At 35.9% G+C, this 18348-nt stretch overlaps 1 protein-coding gene across 5 annotated transcripts in view; it reads left to right on the top strand.

Moving 5' to 3' along the window:
• LOC137386895 (ubiquitin carboxyl-terminal hydrolase 48-like) overlaps window positions 1-4894 on the top strand; it is a 120166-nt gene extending 115272 nt beyond the window's left edge. The window contains exons 19-22 of one of the 5 annotated variants that reach the window (XM_068073094.1): window positions 1530-1693; window positions 2600-2755; window positions 3168-3257; window positions 4001-4894. In XM_068073094.1, the coding sequence (XP_067929195.1) occupies window positions 1530-1693; window positions 2600-2755; window positions 3168-3257; window positions 4001-4159 (569 nt within the window). In that variant the 3' untranslated portion in view covers window positions 4160-4894. Of the gene's footprint in view, window positions 1-1529; window positions 1694-2599; window positions 2756-3131; window positions 3258-4000 lie in introns of those variants that run through there. The other 4 variants (XM_068073095.1, XM_068073093.1, XM_068073097.1 and 1 more) reach the window with 4 other exon arrangements.
• The last annotated feature ends 13454 nt before the right edge of the window (window positions 4895-18348 follow it).

Here is an 18348-nt window from a genome sequence, read left to right as displayed (position 1 = left end):
TTCTATGACAACCAGCTAAAATCTGTTAGATTTTTAAATTCAGTATAATTATTTTTAAATATAAATACAGAAATCTAGATAAATGTCACAACTTCTTGATATTGGTTGCTATGACTAATGATATATAGCCCCCCACCTGTGTATATTACACAGCAGCTTGCCATTTTACTTCTAATATTGCATTTCTCCTCTTGCAGGGAAGATATATAAACATATAATCTTTTCCTTTCATTATTGCTGTTTGTTGTACATAAAAACGCCCAGTACCTTACAGCTACTATTGCAGCTACCATTGCAGTTATCCTCTTGCACTGCAGTGCCATTTGACTGCTAATATTGCATTTCTCACCCATCACTACCCTTTCTTTTTTCCATTATCACTTTGGTCGTGGGCTGTATGACAGTGGTATTTCACTGGTCGTGGGCTGTATGACAGGGGAATATCACGTTGGTCGTGAGCTGTATGACAGTGGAATATCACTTTGGTCGTGGGCTGTATGACAGTGGAATATCACTTTGGTCGTGGGCTGTATGACAGGGGAATATCACTTTGGTCGTGGGCTGTATGACAGTGGAATATCACTTTGGTCGTGGGCTGTATGACAGTGGAATATCACTGGTCGTGGGCTGTATGACAGGGGAATATCACTTTGGTCGTGAGCTGTATGACAGTGGAATATCACTTTGGTCGTGGGCTGTATGACAGTGGAATATCACTTTGGTCGTGGGCTGTATGACAGGGGAATATCACTTTGGTCGTGGGCTGTATGACAGTGGAATATCACTTTTGTCGTGGGCTGTATGACAGTGGAATATCACTTTGGTCGTGGGCTGTATGACAGTGGAATATAACTTTGGTCGTGGGCTGTATGACAGTGGAATATCACTTTGGTCGTGGGCTGTATGACAGGGGAATATCACTTTGGTCGTGGGCTGTATGACAGTGGAATATTACTTTGGTCGTGGGCTGTATGACAGTGGAATATTACTTTGGTCGTGGGCTGTATGACAGTGGAATATCACTTTGGTCGTGGGCTGTATGACAGTGGAATATTACTTTGGTCGTGGGCTGTATGACAGTGGAATATCACTTTGGTCGTGGGCTGTATGACAGTGGAATATCTAGTTATTATTATTGTTATTATTTTGCTGCATGACATAGAAACTGCATGGGCTGGGTGAGCAATATAATATAAGTTAGCAGAATCATTATTGTATAGACATGTGTGTATTATATGTAATGCTTATTTGACCTTAATAGCTGTGATTTCCTAATCGCTCCTGAAAGTATACTGAATGGTGTGAATAACCAATCAGTAATCAATAAACCTTTCATTTCTCATGTACTCTTACATCCAGTTGGTTTTTTATTATGTCCGTTTCACTGACATTTCATCAGGTTGTAAGTTTAAATGAAGCCAACTTCATATTGATCTAGTTGTAGCGATGAGGGTATGTTACTGCTGGTAAAAACAAGCTTTGATGCATGCTTTTTATATCGCTACCAGGAGTTGTGCTATATTCTTTAGAAATCTGCCTGGAATGCTCTCAGTCTAGACTTGTATCTGAGCAGCTGGAATCACATAACTTCACTCATGCCAATATCTACATTAGACTATTTCAAAAGATTGATACAACAACAACTGATGACTCTTTGTGTCAGCAGAGTGCAGAAGAAGATGACTTGGATGAGGTGCCCATATGACCTAGGCTATCGTTTTATCTAGTCAATCATTACTGTTAACTCTGAACAATGTTAATATTGTTGATTGTTAACTCTAAACATTAGTTAATATTGATGTTTAACTCTAAACATTGGTTAATATTGATGGTTAACTCTAAGCAATCCATCGTTGTTTTTTTACGTCATCAAGCCGTTTGCGCATGTGCTCTTTTGCAAAAAAACTGCCATATTTGTAGAAAACAATCGTTATTTTTTTATTTAATAGTACTTTTCAGTGTTGTTTTAATACTATAAAAAAATAGAAACCAAAGCGTCGTTTTCAAAAATTCATTGCAAAACTTTGTTGTTAACGATAAAATTGTTTATAAAGATGGTCGACAATGATAAAATGACGTCACAACAAAACGAAGGATAGCCAATATTTATGGTTAACTCTAAACAATAGTCAATATTGATAGTTAACTCTAAATAATAGCCAATATTGATGGTTAACTCTAAACAATAGCCAATATTGATAGTTAACTCTATAGTTGTATCTACTTACATAGAGTGAACTGCATCTACTTACATAGAGTGAATTATATCTACTTACATAGAGTGAATTGCATCTACTTACATAGAGTGAATTGTTTCCACTTGCATAGAGTGAATTGTATCTACCTACATAGAGTAAATTGCATCTACTTACATAGAGTTAATTGTATCTACTTACATAGAGTGAATTAGAGTTAGCTATTCTTTTAATTTAAGTGTTTACAAAAATTCACAAAACTTTGTGTTGGATTTCAACCAAACAAGATCTCCCCATAAAACTAAACTGTTGCAAGGGAGACAAGTTGTGATTTTAAAATTATTATCATGTTTGCTTGTAACGGCTTTTAACATTGAGATGTCAGTTTTGCTTTGTTGTTTTAGAGCCAGCCTGAAAACAAGAAGGTAAAGTTTGACCAGGACCAGCCAGAGTACAGTCAAATGAAAATTGTACGTAAATCTAGAAGGGTAAAGAGAGTGCGTGGCGACAAACATCTCAAAATCTCTTCATCGTTTACTCTCAAAGAGCTTAAAGTAGAGGTCAGTGGGTTGTTTTGCAATTTTCATCAGAATGGCTTTTCTATGTATTAATTTTTTTAGGTTGTTGAATTTACTTGAAATGTCCTCTATTTCGGATCATGTATATGTCGGGTAGAGGTCAGTGCGACATGGCTGGTGTCATGTGACCGGGTGTGTGCGATATGGCTGGTGTCATATGACAAAGTGTGTGAGTGAGATATGGCAGGTGTCGTGTGACAGGGTGTGTGCGATATGGCTGGTGTCATATGACAAAGTGTGTGTGTGATATGGCTGGTGTCGTGTGACAGGGTGTGTTTATAGGTGACTGCCAGTGATCGCTGACAGGCATATGCTGAGAAGACATTCAACGCTACGTAAATGCTCTCTGTCATTGCAGCTGGTCAAGTTATTCGCCATTGCTCCATTTGACCAGGTGCTGACTCTAGATGGCCAAAGGCTGGAAGGTGAAGAAAAAACTCTGGCTGAACTTAGACTCTACCCAGAATGCCTTCTTGTTTTGAGGGTAACTTTTAAATTTAATGTTTTCAACTTTTTCCTAATCAAATGTATGTCGACGCTGTTCTTTTCTCTTTTTCTTCTTTTGTTTTAAGTCTTATCTACATTATGCAGTCGTCATAATGCCATGTGCCACATGCTGATGCTAGCCATCATAATCTCGTGTGCCATATGCTGATGCTTGCCATCATAATCTCGTGTGCCACATGCTGATGCTTGCCATCATAATCTCATGTGCCACATTCTGATGCTTGCCATCATAATCTCGTGTGCCACATGCTGATGCTTGCCATCATAATCTCGTGTGCCACACGCTGATGCTTGTCATCATAATCTCATGTGCCACATGCTGATGCTTGCCGTCATAATCTCATGTGCCACATACCTGTCAGTGCCCACATCTATCAGTGTCCACACCGAGCAGTGTCCATATCTATCAATGCCCACATTAATTAATAATCAGTCTTATTTGTCATGTAATGTGTCCTCCAATTTGCACTCTTCCTTGGACTGCAAATGAATCGTATAAAAATCCTCGAAAAATACATCTATGTCCTGTTAGTATGTGCAACCATTTTTATTGTTCAAATGAGCATACATCTTGTTAGATCACTGTAATCGCATGCAGTTTATGATGAACTCTTCTTCCTCAGACACATTAAACTCACATTTTATAGCCAAGTTACTAACCTGCCAAATTATAGCAAATTTTTTAGTTTTCTTATTTGGAAATTTTCTTGTATTTTGCAGGGTGCTGCCTATGATGAGAGCAATGTTGAACAATTGATGCTACAACAGGGTATTCTTGAAGAGGGTTTTCGGGGTACCGGACTCATCGCTCACAGGGGACAAGGTGGCACAGGTGATAAGTCTTGCAGTTTTATTTTCGGTCAGCCTGTCAATTTTTAATACTAGCTTTTGTTTTGGACACTATAGCAGTTTACAGTTGTGGTAGCAGCTATATATATGTACTATTTCTCAAGAGGATTCTATTCAATTGAATTAATAGATGTGCCATGGCGTTATTTCATACATTTCTTTTGCCAAGAATATGCTGTATTTTTTGTCAAACTGTTAATTTAGTTGGTTTCAAGAGATTGAGTGCTTTTCTAGTATTAAATAAGGACGCTATTTGTCAAGTTACAGAGATTGAGTATATATTGTACATGCTAGCATCCTAACAGATTATAAACTTTATACTAAAGCCAATACAATGACACTTGGCAATGAACTTGTGTATTTTTGTGGAATTTTGAAAAATTTCATTCTAACTTAAATGATGGCAATTTTCAAACAATCATTCACCCAGGTTGTCTAGTCCTCTTTTCAGGCAATCACTCACTCAGGTTGTCCAGTCTTCTTTTCAAACAGTCACTCACCCAGCTAGTCTATTCCCCTTTTTCAGACAATCACTCATCCTGCTAGTCTAGTGCCCTTTTCAGGCAATCAAACACCCAGGTAGTCTATTACCCTTTTCAGGCACCCACTCACTCAGGTAGTCTAGTACCCTTTTCAGGCAATCACTCATCCTGGTAGTCTAGTACCCTTTTCAGACAATCACTCATCCTGCTAGTCTAGTGCCCTTTTCAGGCAATCAATCACCCAGGTAGTCTAGTATCCTTTTCAGGCACCCACTCACTCAGGTAGTCTAGTACCCTTTTTAGGCAATCACTCACTCAGGTAGTCTAGTACCCTTTTCAGGCAATCACTCATCCTGGTAGTCTAGTACCCTTTTCAGGCAATCAATCACCCAAGTAGTCTAGTACCCTTTTCAGGCAATCACTCACTCAGGTAGTCTAGTACCCTTTTCAGACACCCACTTACTCAGGTAGTCTAGTACCCTTTTCAGACAATCACTCACTCAGGTTGTCCAGTCTTCGTTTCATTCTCTTAACTGGATTTCCTATTAATGGCCTCTCACTAAATAGGGTGCTGGCTTCTGCATGATCTTTCAAGTACCTATTTAAAGTTGGCGTTCTTCAAAGCACCTAGTCCTGTGACACGGGGGTATCTTCAAGTACATACATGTTATCGGTCTCATTCCTACCAAATAACAGGAAAAATTTATTTTCGTTCTTTTCATACTGGTGTTGTTGTTTACTATCTTTACCATTATGACTTTTGAAAATTGTTTTTATAAGTGCTTCTTCTGTTTATCAAACAGGATTTTACTTAAGGATAAAGGTAACAAATAAATAAAAGGTTTTGTGTTCATAAGTATTTGTATTTTTGTATTTATCTTCAAAAAAAGCAAATACTCATATTAGTAATGATAATGATATATCATCAATACAAACAATAATAATGATGTATACTAGATGAATGCCTGGTAATAAAAGTCTGCTCAGAAAGTTTATTTTGATTTAACATATAACAACAGTTACCATTCTAACTTTTAAACTTCATATCATGAGAAAAGTGTTTTGTGCAGTTTAAATAATTAAGAAAAAAAAATAACTAAAGTTTTTCAAACTTTATCAAACAACTGTAACTTTCAAACTTCATATCGTGAAAAAAGTGTTTTGTGCAGGTCAAATGAATTAAGAAACAAAATTAAACAACTATAAAAGGGTTTAGATATAAATGCGAAATAATTAGCAAGTAATAGCTAAATTAAGTCTGTTTTGTTACGATTACAATAAAAGGTGATTCGGTAATGAGACAATTAATACGAACTGAGAAAACAAGATAGAAGTCCTGAATAAGTTGAATTAATAATAGCAATTCGTACATAGAAGAATGTGTGTATAAAAATATACTGTTCCAGCAACAGCTATCCATCAAAACTTTCAATATGACAATACTGGTACCTCTCGATACTGGTACAACTGTAAAAATGAGATATCAAACTGTCTTTGTCTGACCGAGCGGAAAGCGAATGTAGAGGCTATTTCTGCTCGATTGCCCGCCTGAAAAGTATTGGCCTTTTCCAAATTAGCAATTGAACCTTATGAAAAACCGGAAATAAAAGTTTATGAAAACACGTAGAATCATCATGTTTCATGGAGTTCATAGAGTTTCAATTAATCCATCGTTGTTTTTGATGTAATCAAGCCGTTTGCACATGCGCTCGTTCACGAAAAAGCCACCATTTTTGTAGAAAACAATCGTTATTCTTTTATTTAATAGTACTTTTTGGTGTTGTTTTAATACTATAATAAAAAATGGCAAACAAAAGCATCGTTTTCAAAAGTTCATTGCATAAACTTCATGTTTTTAATGATAAAATTGTCTATAAAGATAGCTGACAACGATACAATAACGTCACGAAAAAACGAAGGATACGTCATTTAGAAATTTTGGGAAAAGGGTATATGTTAAGTGATAAGAGCGAAAGAATCGTGAAAACGGTGTAGCTTGGTGGCTAAGTGCACAGTTCGAGACCTCGGTTCGAATCTTGCGGTAGCAATCTTCATGAGTCCAAATCCAGTAGAGTCTGTGCTTTTAATTACTAAGTTTTAATAGCTATAGCTGGACATACCGAAGTACACACGTAAGGACAAACTTTGAGATTTATATACATGTATATAGATTGCTTCAATTCCATCAACATGATGTCTGTTAATATTTGTTTTTGACAAGGCTTGCAGAATGTAGGCACCTGCCATTAAGCGCACTGACACGCTAAACAGGTTGTTCTAAAAACTATTCACTCAATCTTGACACTTGACCCGTGAGTTGTGACAGGAGATTATTAGCTGTTGTTCAGATGGCAGCAAATCGATGATAGCCGTTGAAATTAGATAGTGGCTAAAGCTCAAGGAAGTATTCCAAGGCATCTGTTTGGTTAAACTGGACAGGTGGTGGGTAATTACGTATATTTTTCGTTGCTCTGAATGTCAAATTGAAAAGTCAGTTTCTTACTAGGGGCTGTTTAAAGGCGACCAACATAACTAAGTCTATTGACAACAATTCACAGGAAGATTTTTGTCTTGTAATTATTGGAATTTACAATGTCATTTTATTTGGCAGTTACCTTCAATGAGGCAATCTTAAGACATAAAATTTCAGTATTTACTTGCATGGAAAGAATATGTGAACTAATTTTAAACATTGCCTATATATTTGGTTCTTAGCTATTTAATGTTTCACACATTTATTGGATGTCCTTACTTATGTATAGTACTCTCATTCTAGTGCAACACTGTCTTTATGTCTTGCATATGTATAGTACTCTCATTCTAATGCAACAGTGTCTTTAGGTCTTACATATGTATATTACAGTGCAACAGTGTCTTTAGGTCTTGCATATGTATAGTACTCTCATTCCAGTGCAACACTGTCTTTATGTCTTACATATGTATATTACAGTGCAACAGTGTCTTTATGTCTTACTTATGTATAGTACTCTCATTCTAGTGCAACACTGTCTTTATGTCTTACATATGTATATTACAGTGCAACAGTGTCTTTATGTCTTACTTATGTATAGTACTCTCATTCTAGTGCAACACTGTCTTTATGTCTTGCATATGTATAGTACTCTCATTCTAGTGCAACACTGTCTTTATGTCTTACATATGTATATTACAGTGCAACAGTGTCTTTAGGTCTTGCATATGTATAGTACTCTCATTCCAGTGCAACACTGTCTTTATGTCTTACATATGTATAGTACTCTCATTCTAGTGCAACACTGTCTTTATGTCTTACTTATGTATATTACAGTGCAACAGTGTCTTTATGTCTTGCATATGTATAGTACTCTCATTCCAGTGCAACAGTGTATTTAGGTCTCGCTTATGTATAGTACTCTCATTCTAGTGCAACAGTGTCTTTATGTCTTACATATGTATAGTACTCTCATTCTAGTGCAACAGTGTCTTTATGTCTTACATATGTATATTACTGTGCAACAGTGTCTTTAGGTCTTGCATATGTATAGTACTCTCATTCTAATGCAACAGTGTCTTTATGTCTTACATATGTATAGTACTCTCATTCTAGTGCAACACTGTCTTTATGTCTTACATATGTATAGTACTCTCATTCTAGTGCAACACTGTCTTTATGTCTTACATATGTATAGTACTCTCATTCTAGTGCAACACTGTCTTTATGTCTTGAATATGTATAGTACTCTCATTCTAGTGCAACAGTGTATTTAGGTCTTACATATGTATATTACAGTGCAACAGTGTCTTTAGGTCTTGCATATGTATAGTACTCTCATTCCAGTGCAACAGTGTCTTTATGTCTTACATATGTATATTACAGTGCAACAGTGTCTTTAGGTCTTGCATATGTATAGTACTCTCATTCCAGTGCAACAGTGTCTTTATGTCTTACATATGTATATTACAGTGCAACAGTGTCTTTATGTCTTGCATATGTATAGTACTCTCATTCTAGTGCAACAGTGTCTTTATGTCTTACTTATGTATAGTACTCTCATTCTAGTGCAACAGTGTATTTAGGTCTCGCTTATGTATAGTACTCTCATTCTAGTGCAACAGTGTATTTAGGTCTCGCTTATGTATAGTACACTCATTCCAGTGCAACACTGTCTTTATGTCTTACTTATGTATATTACAGTGCAACAGTGTCTTTATGTCTTGCATATGTATAGTACTCTCATTCTAGTGCAACAGTGTCTTTATGTCTTACTTATGTATAGTACTCTCATTCTAGTGCAACAGTGTATTTAGGTCTCGCTTATGTATAGTACTCTCATTCTAGTGCAACAGTGTATTTAGGTCTCGCTTATGTATAGTACACTCATTCCAGTGCAACACTGTCTTTATGTCTTACTTATGTATATTACAGTGCAACAGTGTCTTTATGTCTTGCATATGTATAGTACTCTCATTCCAGTGCAACAGTGTCTTTATGTCTTACTTATGTATAGTACTCTCATTCTAGTGCAACAGTGTATTTAGGTCTCGCTTATGTATAGTATTCTCATTCTAGTGCAACACTGTCTTTATGTCTTGCATATGTATAGTACTCTCATTCTAGTGCAACACTGTCTTTATGTCTTGCATATGTATAGTACTCTCATTCTAGTGCAACAGTGTCTTTATGTCTTACATATGTATAGTACTCTCATTCTAGTGCAACAGTGTCTTTATGTCTTACATATGTATAGTACTCTCATTCTAGTGCAACACTGTCTTTATGTCTTACATATGTATAGTACTCTCATTCTAGTGCAACAGTGTCTTTATGTCTTACATATGTATAGTACTCTCATTCTAGTGCAACAGTGTCTTTATGTCTTACATATGTATAGTACTCTCATTCTAGTGCAACAGTGTCTTTATGTCTTACATATGTATAGTACTCTCATTCTAGTGCAACAGTGTCTTTATGTCTTACATATGTATAGTACTCTCATTCTAGTGCAACACTGTCTTTATGTCTTACATATGTATAGTACTCTCATTCTAGTGCAACACTGTCTTTATGTCTTGCATATGTATAGTACTCTCATTCTAGTGCAACACTGTCTTTATGTCTTACATATGTATAGTACTCTCATTCTAGTGCAACACTGTCTTTATGTCTTGCATATGTATAGTACTCTCATTCTAATGCAACAGTGTCTTTATGTCTTACATATGTATATTACTGTGCAACAGTGTCTTTAGGTCTTGCATATGTATAGTACTCTCATTCTAATGCAACAGTGTCTTTATGTCTTGAATATGTATAGTACTCTCATTCTAGTGCAACACTGTCTTTATGTCTTGAATATGTATAGTACTCTCATTCTAGTGCAACACTGTCTTTATGTCTTACATATGTATATTACTGTGCAACAGTGTCTTTAGGTCTTGCATATGTATAGTACTCTCATTCTAATGCAACAGTGTCTTTATGTCTTACATATGTATAGTACTCTCATTCTAGTGCAACACTGTCTTTATGTCTTGCATATGTATAGTACTCTCATTCTAATGCAACAGTGTCTTTATGTCTTGCATATGTATATTACAGTGCAACAGTGTCTTTAGGTCTTGCATATGTATAGTACACTCATTCTAGTGCAACAGTGTCTTTATGTCTTACATATGTATAGTACTCTCATTCTAGTGCAACACTGTCTTTATGTCTTGCATATGTATAGTACTCTCATTCTAATGCAACAGTGTCTTTATGTCTTGCATATGTATATTACAGTGCAACAGTGTCTTTAGGTCTTGCATATGTATATTACAGTGCAACAGTGTCTTTATGTCTTACATATGTATAGTACTCTCATTCTAGTGCAACACTGTCTTTATGTCTTGCATATGTATAGTACTCTCATTCTAGTGCAACACTGTCTTTATGTCTTACATATGTATATTACTGTGCAACAGTGTCTTTAGGTCTTGCATATGTATAGTACTCTCATTCTAATGCAACAGTGTCTTTATGTCTTACATATGTATAGTACTCTCATTCTAGTGCAACACTGTCTTTATGTCTTGCATATGTATAGTACTCTCATTCTAATGCAACAGTGTCTTTATGTCTTGCATATGTATATTACAGTGCAACAGTGTCTTTAGGTCTTGCATATGTATAGTACACTCATTCTAGTGCAACAGTGTCTTTATGTCTTACATATGTATAGTACTCTCATTCTAGTGCAACACTGTCTTTATGTCTTACTTATGTATAGTACTCTCATTCTAGTGCAACAGTGTCTTTATGTCTTGCATATGTATATTACAGTGCAACAGTGTCTTTAGGTCTTGCATATGTATATTACAGTGCAACAGGTAGCTAACTTTGTTTTCTATTGTTTTCTACATTAAACAAATGAAGCACACTAGCACACTATTCCTTCCCCAGATATCAGATGATTGTTTGACATTCAATTATTTTATAAGTATCTGTCCTATGCAAACCAAACAGCCTTGAAGGTTGACTTGCAATAAAATTCACATTACAGCTATTTGGTATCGAAACGTTCACCATATTTTACTCTGCTGTGTTGTAGGTGCAAAATATGTGGAAATGGGATTACAAGCTTTTCAAAACTCAAAAACGAAAAGCTGCCGTATATTGGAATCAGTTTATTTTGATGACATACTCAAACATTGTGGTTCTTGATCTGACACGTGATGTTATCACGTGAAATTAAAAGCAAATAAAAGGCTCAATATAAAATGTCTCATAACACTAGTTTATGGCAAAAACTCCGGGTTTTACTGGAAAGCCTGCACCAAAATTAGAGGCTCCGCTACCTTACAGTTTCGTTTCAGCCTGGTCTTATCATCTAGTCGTAATCTGATCATGTAACCCATACTTCCTGCTTAGTGGCGCAAACAGTTTCTGCAGCATTTTTCGACTATCACAGGTTACCAACAGGCTCGTCATGTTTATCAGAGGATGATATGCACTCCTTCGAGCTAAGGTTAAAAAATTAAACGAATTTTTCTGTAGGTTTTGAGATATCAGTGCTCTAAGTGGCAGCATTACAGTGATGATGAAATAAATGCATAAGGGCAATAGACATGGTTTTATTGAATGCGTGAATTTTATTTGTAAAAATATTACGACAAACAAGGTTGCATGAAAATGTAAAAAGAACCATCGTGTTCTGCTACGTCCCATTTGAGCCGTTTTGGAAAGGAATTCCAATCTACGGTGTTTTCGTGATGGCTACGATTAACTGTTCGTTTTTTAGCTTTTAAGAGCTTGTAATCACCTTTCCACATATTTTGCACCTACAACACAGCAGAGTAAGACATTTGATATCAAATAGCTGTAATGTGATTTTTGCTGCAAGTCAACCTTTAAGTATCTTACATAAGGCAAAGGAATAATAATAATAATAATAATGCTTGCCTCACTAAAAAACAAAGTTTCCTATTAAGCACATTTCTTGATAGTCTCATTTAAACCAAATAAAAACCAAGAACAATCTGTTGAAGCTGCTTGGATGTCACAAACTTGACTTCTTTATGAAACCTGTGAAGAGCACGCTTATCAAAGATACCATGCCCTCTGTGAGGGTGGTATCAGAGTAAAATATAATATGCAAAAAGTTAAATTCTTTCACCATCTCTATCACATCAATTTGTAAATGGTGAGCTACTAATTTGGTTCAAAATATAGATTGTATGTAAATGAATTACATATCATGAACTTCAAAATATGCATGTATGTATATATATATATATATATATATAAATATGCGTGTATGTATATATATATATAAATATGCGTGTATGAAAGTTTACTAAAAGTATTAACTCTGTAAGCTCTTGTTTGGTATGTTTAAAGCTATGAGCTATTATTCATACACGCTATTAATAGGTTAGATGTGCGATTGTCTTATTTTGAGATTTAAACAATGGAGCTAATCAATTTAATGGATCAGTGGACTGCGTATTTACACGCCTTTCTAGGGTGGTTAAGTCTCCAAGCATTTGTGTTTTTCTAGCTCAAACATAAAAGGTGCAGCTCTATTCACGTTGCCGTAACATAACCGTTACATTAGAGAGATGTTGAACTGATATGAGTATTGCAAGCAGTTTGAAACAAAACATCGTATTAAAGTCATTTGTGTAATTTAATTGAATACAATAAACAAATCAGCTACTGCAACAGCACTGGTTTACCGCTGCCAGCGCTTGCTATACTCTGTAATAGGTAGCAATACAGACAGCATACAGACAGCGCCGAGAACAGTTCAGCTCATGATATAATATAGTTTCTGATAGGCACTTGCTTCTAGGATATGTAATGTGAGGTAACGATGGCAGACTTTGATCGTCTTCCTCCACTAGGGTCTTCTACATTTGACCCACAGTTGAGCAGAGGCCATCATCGGCCTGAAACTGTATCTAAGATTTTGCCATTCCGCAGGTCTGAGACTCACGTCTACCAAAGTAAGTGCAACAAAGTCATTGCTTATTAGGTTATATTTTGTAGGTGCCAATATTATATTATTTATGGTTTTTAACGCTTTCCACAGTGACCAAGTAGTTGTACGAGGGCGATTCGATAAGTAAAGATAATTTTACAATAAGTCAAGTTGCAGTTGAATTAAATACTTTATTTATTCTTTATTTTTCAACATAATTGCCATTCAAGTCAACACATTTCTGCCATCTTGGTACCAGTTTCTTGATCCCATCTGCATAAAATTCTGCAGATTGCGTTCGTAACCATTCGCTCACAGTAGCTTTGACCTCGTCGTGCGTCTCCATACGAATCCCTCCGGTATAGGACTTTAGAGCACCAAAGAGATTATAGTCAGAAGGTGCAAGATCAGGGCTGTAAGGTGGGTGGTCCAACAGTTCCCAACCTAGTTGGTTTATGGTCTCAATGGTTCGAGTGGCAGTGTGAGGCCTTGCATTGTCTTGGTGGAGAATGACGCCACGAGATTGCATGCCTCTCTCTTGTTCTTAATGTCCTTCTTGACTTGCTGTAGCAGTTGGCAGTAATTTTCACTGTTTACTGTGGTTCCCTGCTCAAGAAAGCTTACTGTAATGGGGCCTCTCACATCCCAAAACACTGTCAACATCACTTTCTTGACACTTCTCTGTGCTCTGAACCTCTTTGTGACAAGAGATGATGTGTGTTTCCACCTCAATGACTGCTGCTTTGAATCTGGCTCATAGTGTACCACCCAGGTCTCATCACAAGTCACAAATCTGTTTAAAAAGGAATCACCTTCTTTTTTAACCCTGTCCAGATTCTTCCTAGACATGTCCAATCGCTTAGCTTTGTTGGCATCACTGAGCATTTTGGGTACCCACCTGCAGCACACCTTTGAGTACCCAAGATCTTCATGAAGAATGGAATGCACTGTTCCAATGGAGATGCTCAGTGATTCAGCAATTTCCATTACCTTTATCCTCCTGTCTGCTCTGACAAGCTTGTCCACAGCCTCCAAATTGGATGGTGTGGCTGCCTCTTTTGGCCTGCCTGACCTTGGTTCATCCTCAATAGAGGTCCTTCCTTCCTTAAAACTGCTAGCCCATTTGAAAACTCTGTTTTGGTTTAAACAACTGTCACCATATTGAGCTTTCATTCTGCTATAAATGTCACTTGGTCTGACTCCTTCACTTGACAAAAATCTTATTACAGCTCTCTGTTCAACATGTGAGCAAATTTCAAAAGGGGCAGCCATTTTGAAATAGTCTCCAAAAAGATTTATTGCCTCAAAGTTATTGAAAAAGATTACAGCATGAAGACAACACCTAAAAGAACATAACTCCAAAAGATTATGCATGTATCACAATAATATTCTAACTTATAAGGAAATTATCTTTACTTATCGAATCGCCCTCGTATTTAACCTAATAGCCACTGAACCTCTGTTTTTCATGCATGTATCCTTAAAATTTTGCGACCAAAAAAATTACTTTTTCATCTTAGATTTCTAGCTCTTGCTGAAGAAGGAGTGTGCATTTTTTAGCAAACTGAACCTCTCGTTTGATTAGATAGCTTTTACTGAAATGTAAAATATTACACCTATCAGACGCCAACCAAACTGAGGCACTCAAAAATCTTGACTTGAATTAGTTGGTTTTGCTATTATAATAGGTTACGTTGCTGGGTTATATTACGTTACGTTGTTAGCATTTTTTGTTTCTTGCCATCTTATGGTTTATTACCAACTCTCTGTGGAAATTGAAACCACAAAGTTAAGGTGCTTGTCATCTGTGTGCATGTGTTTGTGTGACATGATAAAGTAGAGTGAGGTAATCGCAGTTGCATTGTCATGCAGGCAGAAGATCTCATGGTTTTACTTTTCGCAGGCCCACCTCAGTCCTCACTCTGCCACTCATTGCTGACCACGTAAGTTTCTTCTCTTTTTCTTCTCATGTTTCCGTCTCCTAATGCCAACACTAAGGGTGTGTTGAAGTTGGTCATATATTTTACTATACAATTGAACCTCTACTTACGAAAGGCTTATATTTTACTATACAGTTGAACCTCTTCTTACGAAAGGCTTATATTTTACTATACATTTGAACGTCTACTTACGTAAGGCTTATATTTTACTATACAGTTGAACCTCTCCTTACGAAAGACTTATATTTTACTATACATTTGAACCTCTACTTACGAAAGGCCTATATTTTACTATACATTTGAACCTCTACTTACGAAAGGCCTATGTTTTACTATACATTTGAACCTCTACTTACGAAAGGCCTATATTTTACTATACATTTGAACCTCTACTTACGAAAGGCTTATATTTTACTATACATTTGAACCTCTACTTACGAAAGGCTTATATTTTACTATACATTTGAACCTCTCCTTACGAAAGGCCTATATTTTACTATACATTTGAACCTCTACTTATGAAAGGCTTTTATTTTACTATACATTTGAACCTCTACTTACGAAAGGCTTATATTTTACTATACATTTGAACCTCTACTTACGAAAGGCTTATATTTTACTATACATTTGAACCTCTCCTTACGAAAGGCTTATATTTTACTATACATTTGAACTTCTACTTACGTAAGGCTTATATTTTACTATACATTTGAACTTCTACTTACGTAAGGCTTATATTTTACTATACATTTGAACCTCTACTTACGAAAGGCTTATATTTTACTATACAGTTTAACCTCTTCTTACGAAAGGCTTACATTTTACTTACCTAATTAAGGTCCCTCACTTGATGACTGACAGAATAAAGTCAGTAACGAGTTTTGAGAGATCTCGTGATAGAGGTTTCTTAATCTCCAACTTAGTATCTTAACTACAGTATGTCATGCTACACACAATGCACTATTTTGTTTAACCTCATTGCAGTTCCTTGAGCAGTATGCCCAACTCAACACTGCACACGGAGCCCACAAGGTAAGTCTAAACACATTTTGCAGCTCATAAATTGTTTGAACATCTAAATAGGTCCATCTTTGGTGCATCATCAGCATTCCCAGTAGTCTCTTATTGCTTCATATATTAATATTTATTTATTAATTATTTGTAATATATGTAAATAATCTTCTCAAAGTTATTCCAAGAAGCTCTCCGTACGCCGATGATACTGTCTTTGTGAGTCATCACAAAGATGTGCAACTTCTTGAGGCGAACTGCAATCTCATCATGCAAATTATCAGCAACTGGTGTACTTCAGATCACATGATAATCAATTCACAGAAATGACATTTTCTTCTTTATTATACTAATGAGAACATTTGAATAGCTTTACTCTTAAGTTTAATAGCCAATCTATTGTAAAGTGATAGAGACAAAGTTGTCAAGATTGTTTTGACGCATCGACTCTCTTGGAGTAACCATGTTGACACTATTTGTAATAAGATATCCATACCATAATAAGATTTCCATTCCATAATAAGATTTACATACCGTTCCATAATTAATTTCTATGTTATTTCCGTTTCCATAACATTTCCATAATTCATTTCTATATTATTTCCATTTCCTTAACATTTCCATATTATTTCCATTTCCCTATTTCATTTCCATATCATTTCCATACCATTTTCATATTTCTAAAATAAAATTTCCATTTCCATAAAATTATGGAAATATTTATGTTTATGGAAATGGATATGGAAGAGTAAACATTTCTATAATATGTTTAGCGATCCCTGTTATGTGTACACTTAGCACTTTAAATATTCTTTCATTTAAGTATACACCTATATAGACGTATTAGCCAGTATAACTTGTCTCTGTTTATATCTTGGATTGCGAGTATGTTACAATTTCCATTTCCATAATTCATTTCCATATTATTTCCATAACATTTCCATAAATCGTTTCCATATTATTTCCGTTTTCATAACATTTCCATATTTTTGAACTAAAGTTTCCATATCCATTTCCATAAAATTATGGAAATATTTATGTTTATGAAAATCGAAATGGAAAAGTAACCATTTCCATAATATGTTTAGCGATCCCTGGCTAAATGTTTATTTTACTTCAATTAAAGGTTTCAAAATTTTTCATGGTTTGTCTCCTCTTTTTTTACATGACAATTATAAGTTTTCAACTTACGTGATATGAACGAATTGCATACAACCATTACCAATTATTTTGAAAAAAACATTGCCAGCTATTTTAACAATCTTCTAAATGTTATCCGTTCTCTTAGCAGAGAAAGGCATTTTAAACACTATTTGCCAAACTATCTATTTGATTTTAGTGGTTAACTGTTGCCCTTTCCCGTTTTATTATTGTTGTATGGCATAATGTGAAAAGCATTTATATTTGAAATGGAATTATTGCCAATAAGGTAATATATCATGTTGTAAGAACAGCATGTTGTAAGATCAGCATGTTGTAAGATCAGCATGTTGTAAGATCAGCATGTTGTAAGAGCAGCATGTTGTAAGATCAGCATGTTGTAAGATCAGCATGTTGTAAGATCAACGTGTTGTAAGAGCAGCGTGTTGTAAGAGCAGCGTGTTGTAAGGGCAGCGTGTTGTAAGGGCAGTCTGTTGTAAGGGCAGCATGTTGTAAGATCAGCATGTTGTAAGATCAGCATGTTGTAAGAGCAGCGTGTTGTAAGAGCAGCATGTTGTAAGAGCATCATGTTGTAAGAGCAGCATGTTTTAAGATCAGCATGTTGTAAGATCAGCATGTTGTAAGATCAGCATGTTGTAAGATCAGCATGTTGTAAGAGCAGCGTGCTGTAAGAGCAGCGTGTTGTAAGAGCAGCATGTTGTAAGAGCAGCATGTTGTAAGAGCAGCATGTTGTAAGAGCCGCATGTTGTAAGATCAGCATGTTGTAAGATCAGCATGTTGTAAGAGCAGCATGATGTAAGAGTAGCATGTTGTAAGATCAGCATGTTGTAAGATCAGCATGTTGCAAGAGCAGCATGTTGTAAGGGCAGTGTGTTGTAAGAGCAGCATGTTGTAAGAGCAGCATGTTGTAAGAGCAGCATGTTGTAAGGGCAGTATTTTGTAAGATCAGCATGTTGTAAGCTCAGCATGTTGGTAAGAGCAGCATGTTGTAAGATCAGCATGTTGTAAGATCAGCATGTTGTTAGAGCAGCGTGTTGTAAGAGCAGTGTGTTGTAAGGGCAGTGTGTTGTAAGAGCGGCGTGTTGTAAGAGCGGCGTGTTGTAAGAGGAGCGTGTTGTAAGATCAGCGTGTTGTAAGATCAGTGTGTTGTAAGAGGAGCGTGTTGTAAGATCAGCGTGTTGTAA

The sequence above is a fragment of the Watersipora subatra genome, chromosome 2 (genome assembly GCF_963576615.1).
Source record: "Watersipora subatra chromosome 2, tzWatSuba1.1, whole genome shotgun sequence".
Classification (NCBI taxonomy): domain Eukaryota; kingdom Metazoa; phylum Bryozoa; class Gymnolaemata; order Cheilostomatida; family Watersiporidae; genus Watersipora; species Watersipora subatra.
This window is presented reverse-complemented; position numbering and strand designations above follow the sequence as displayed.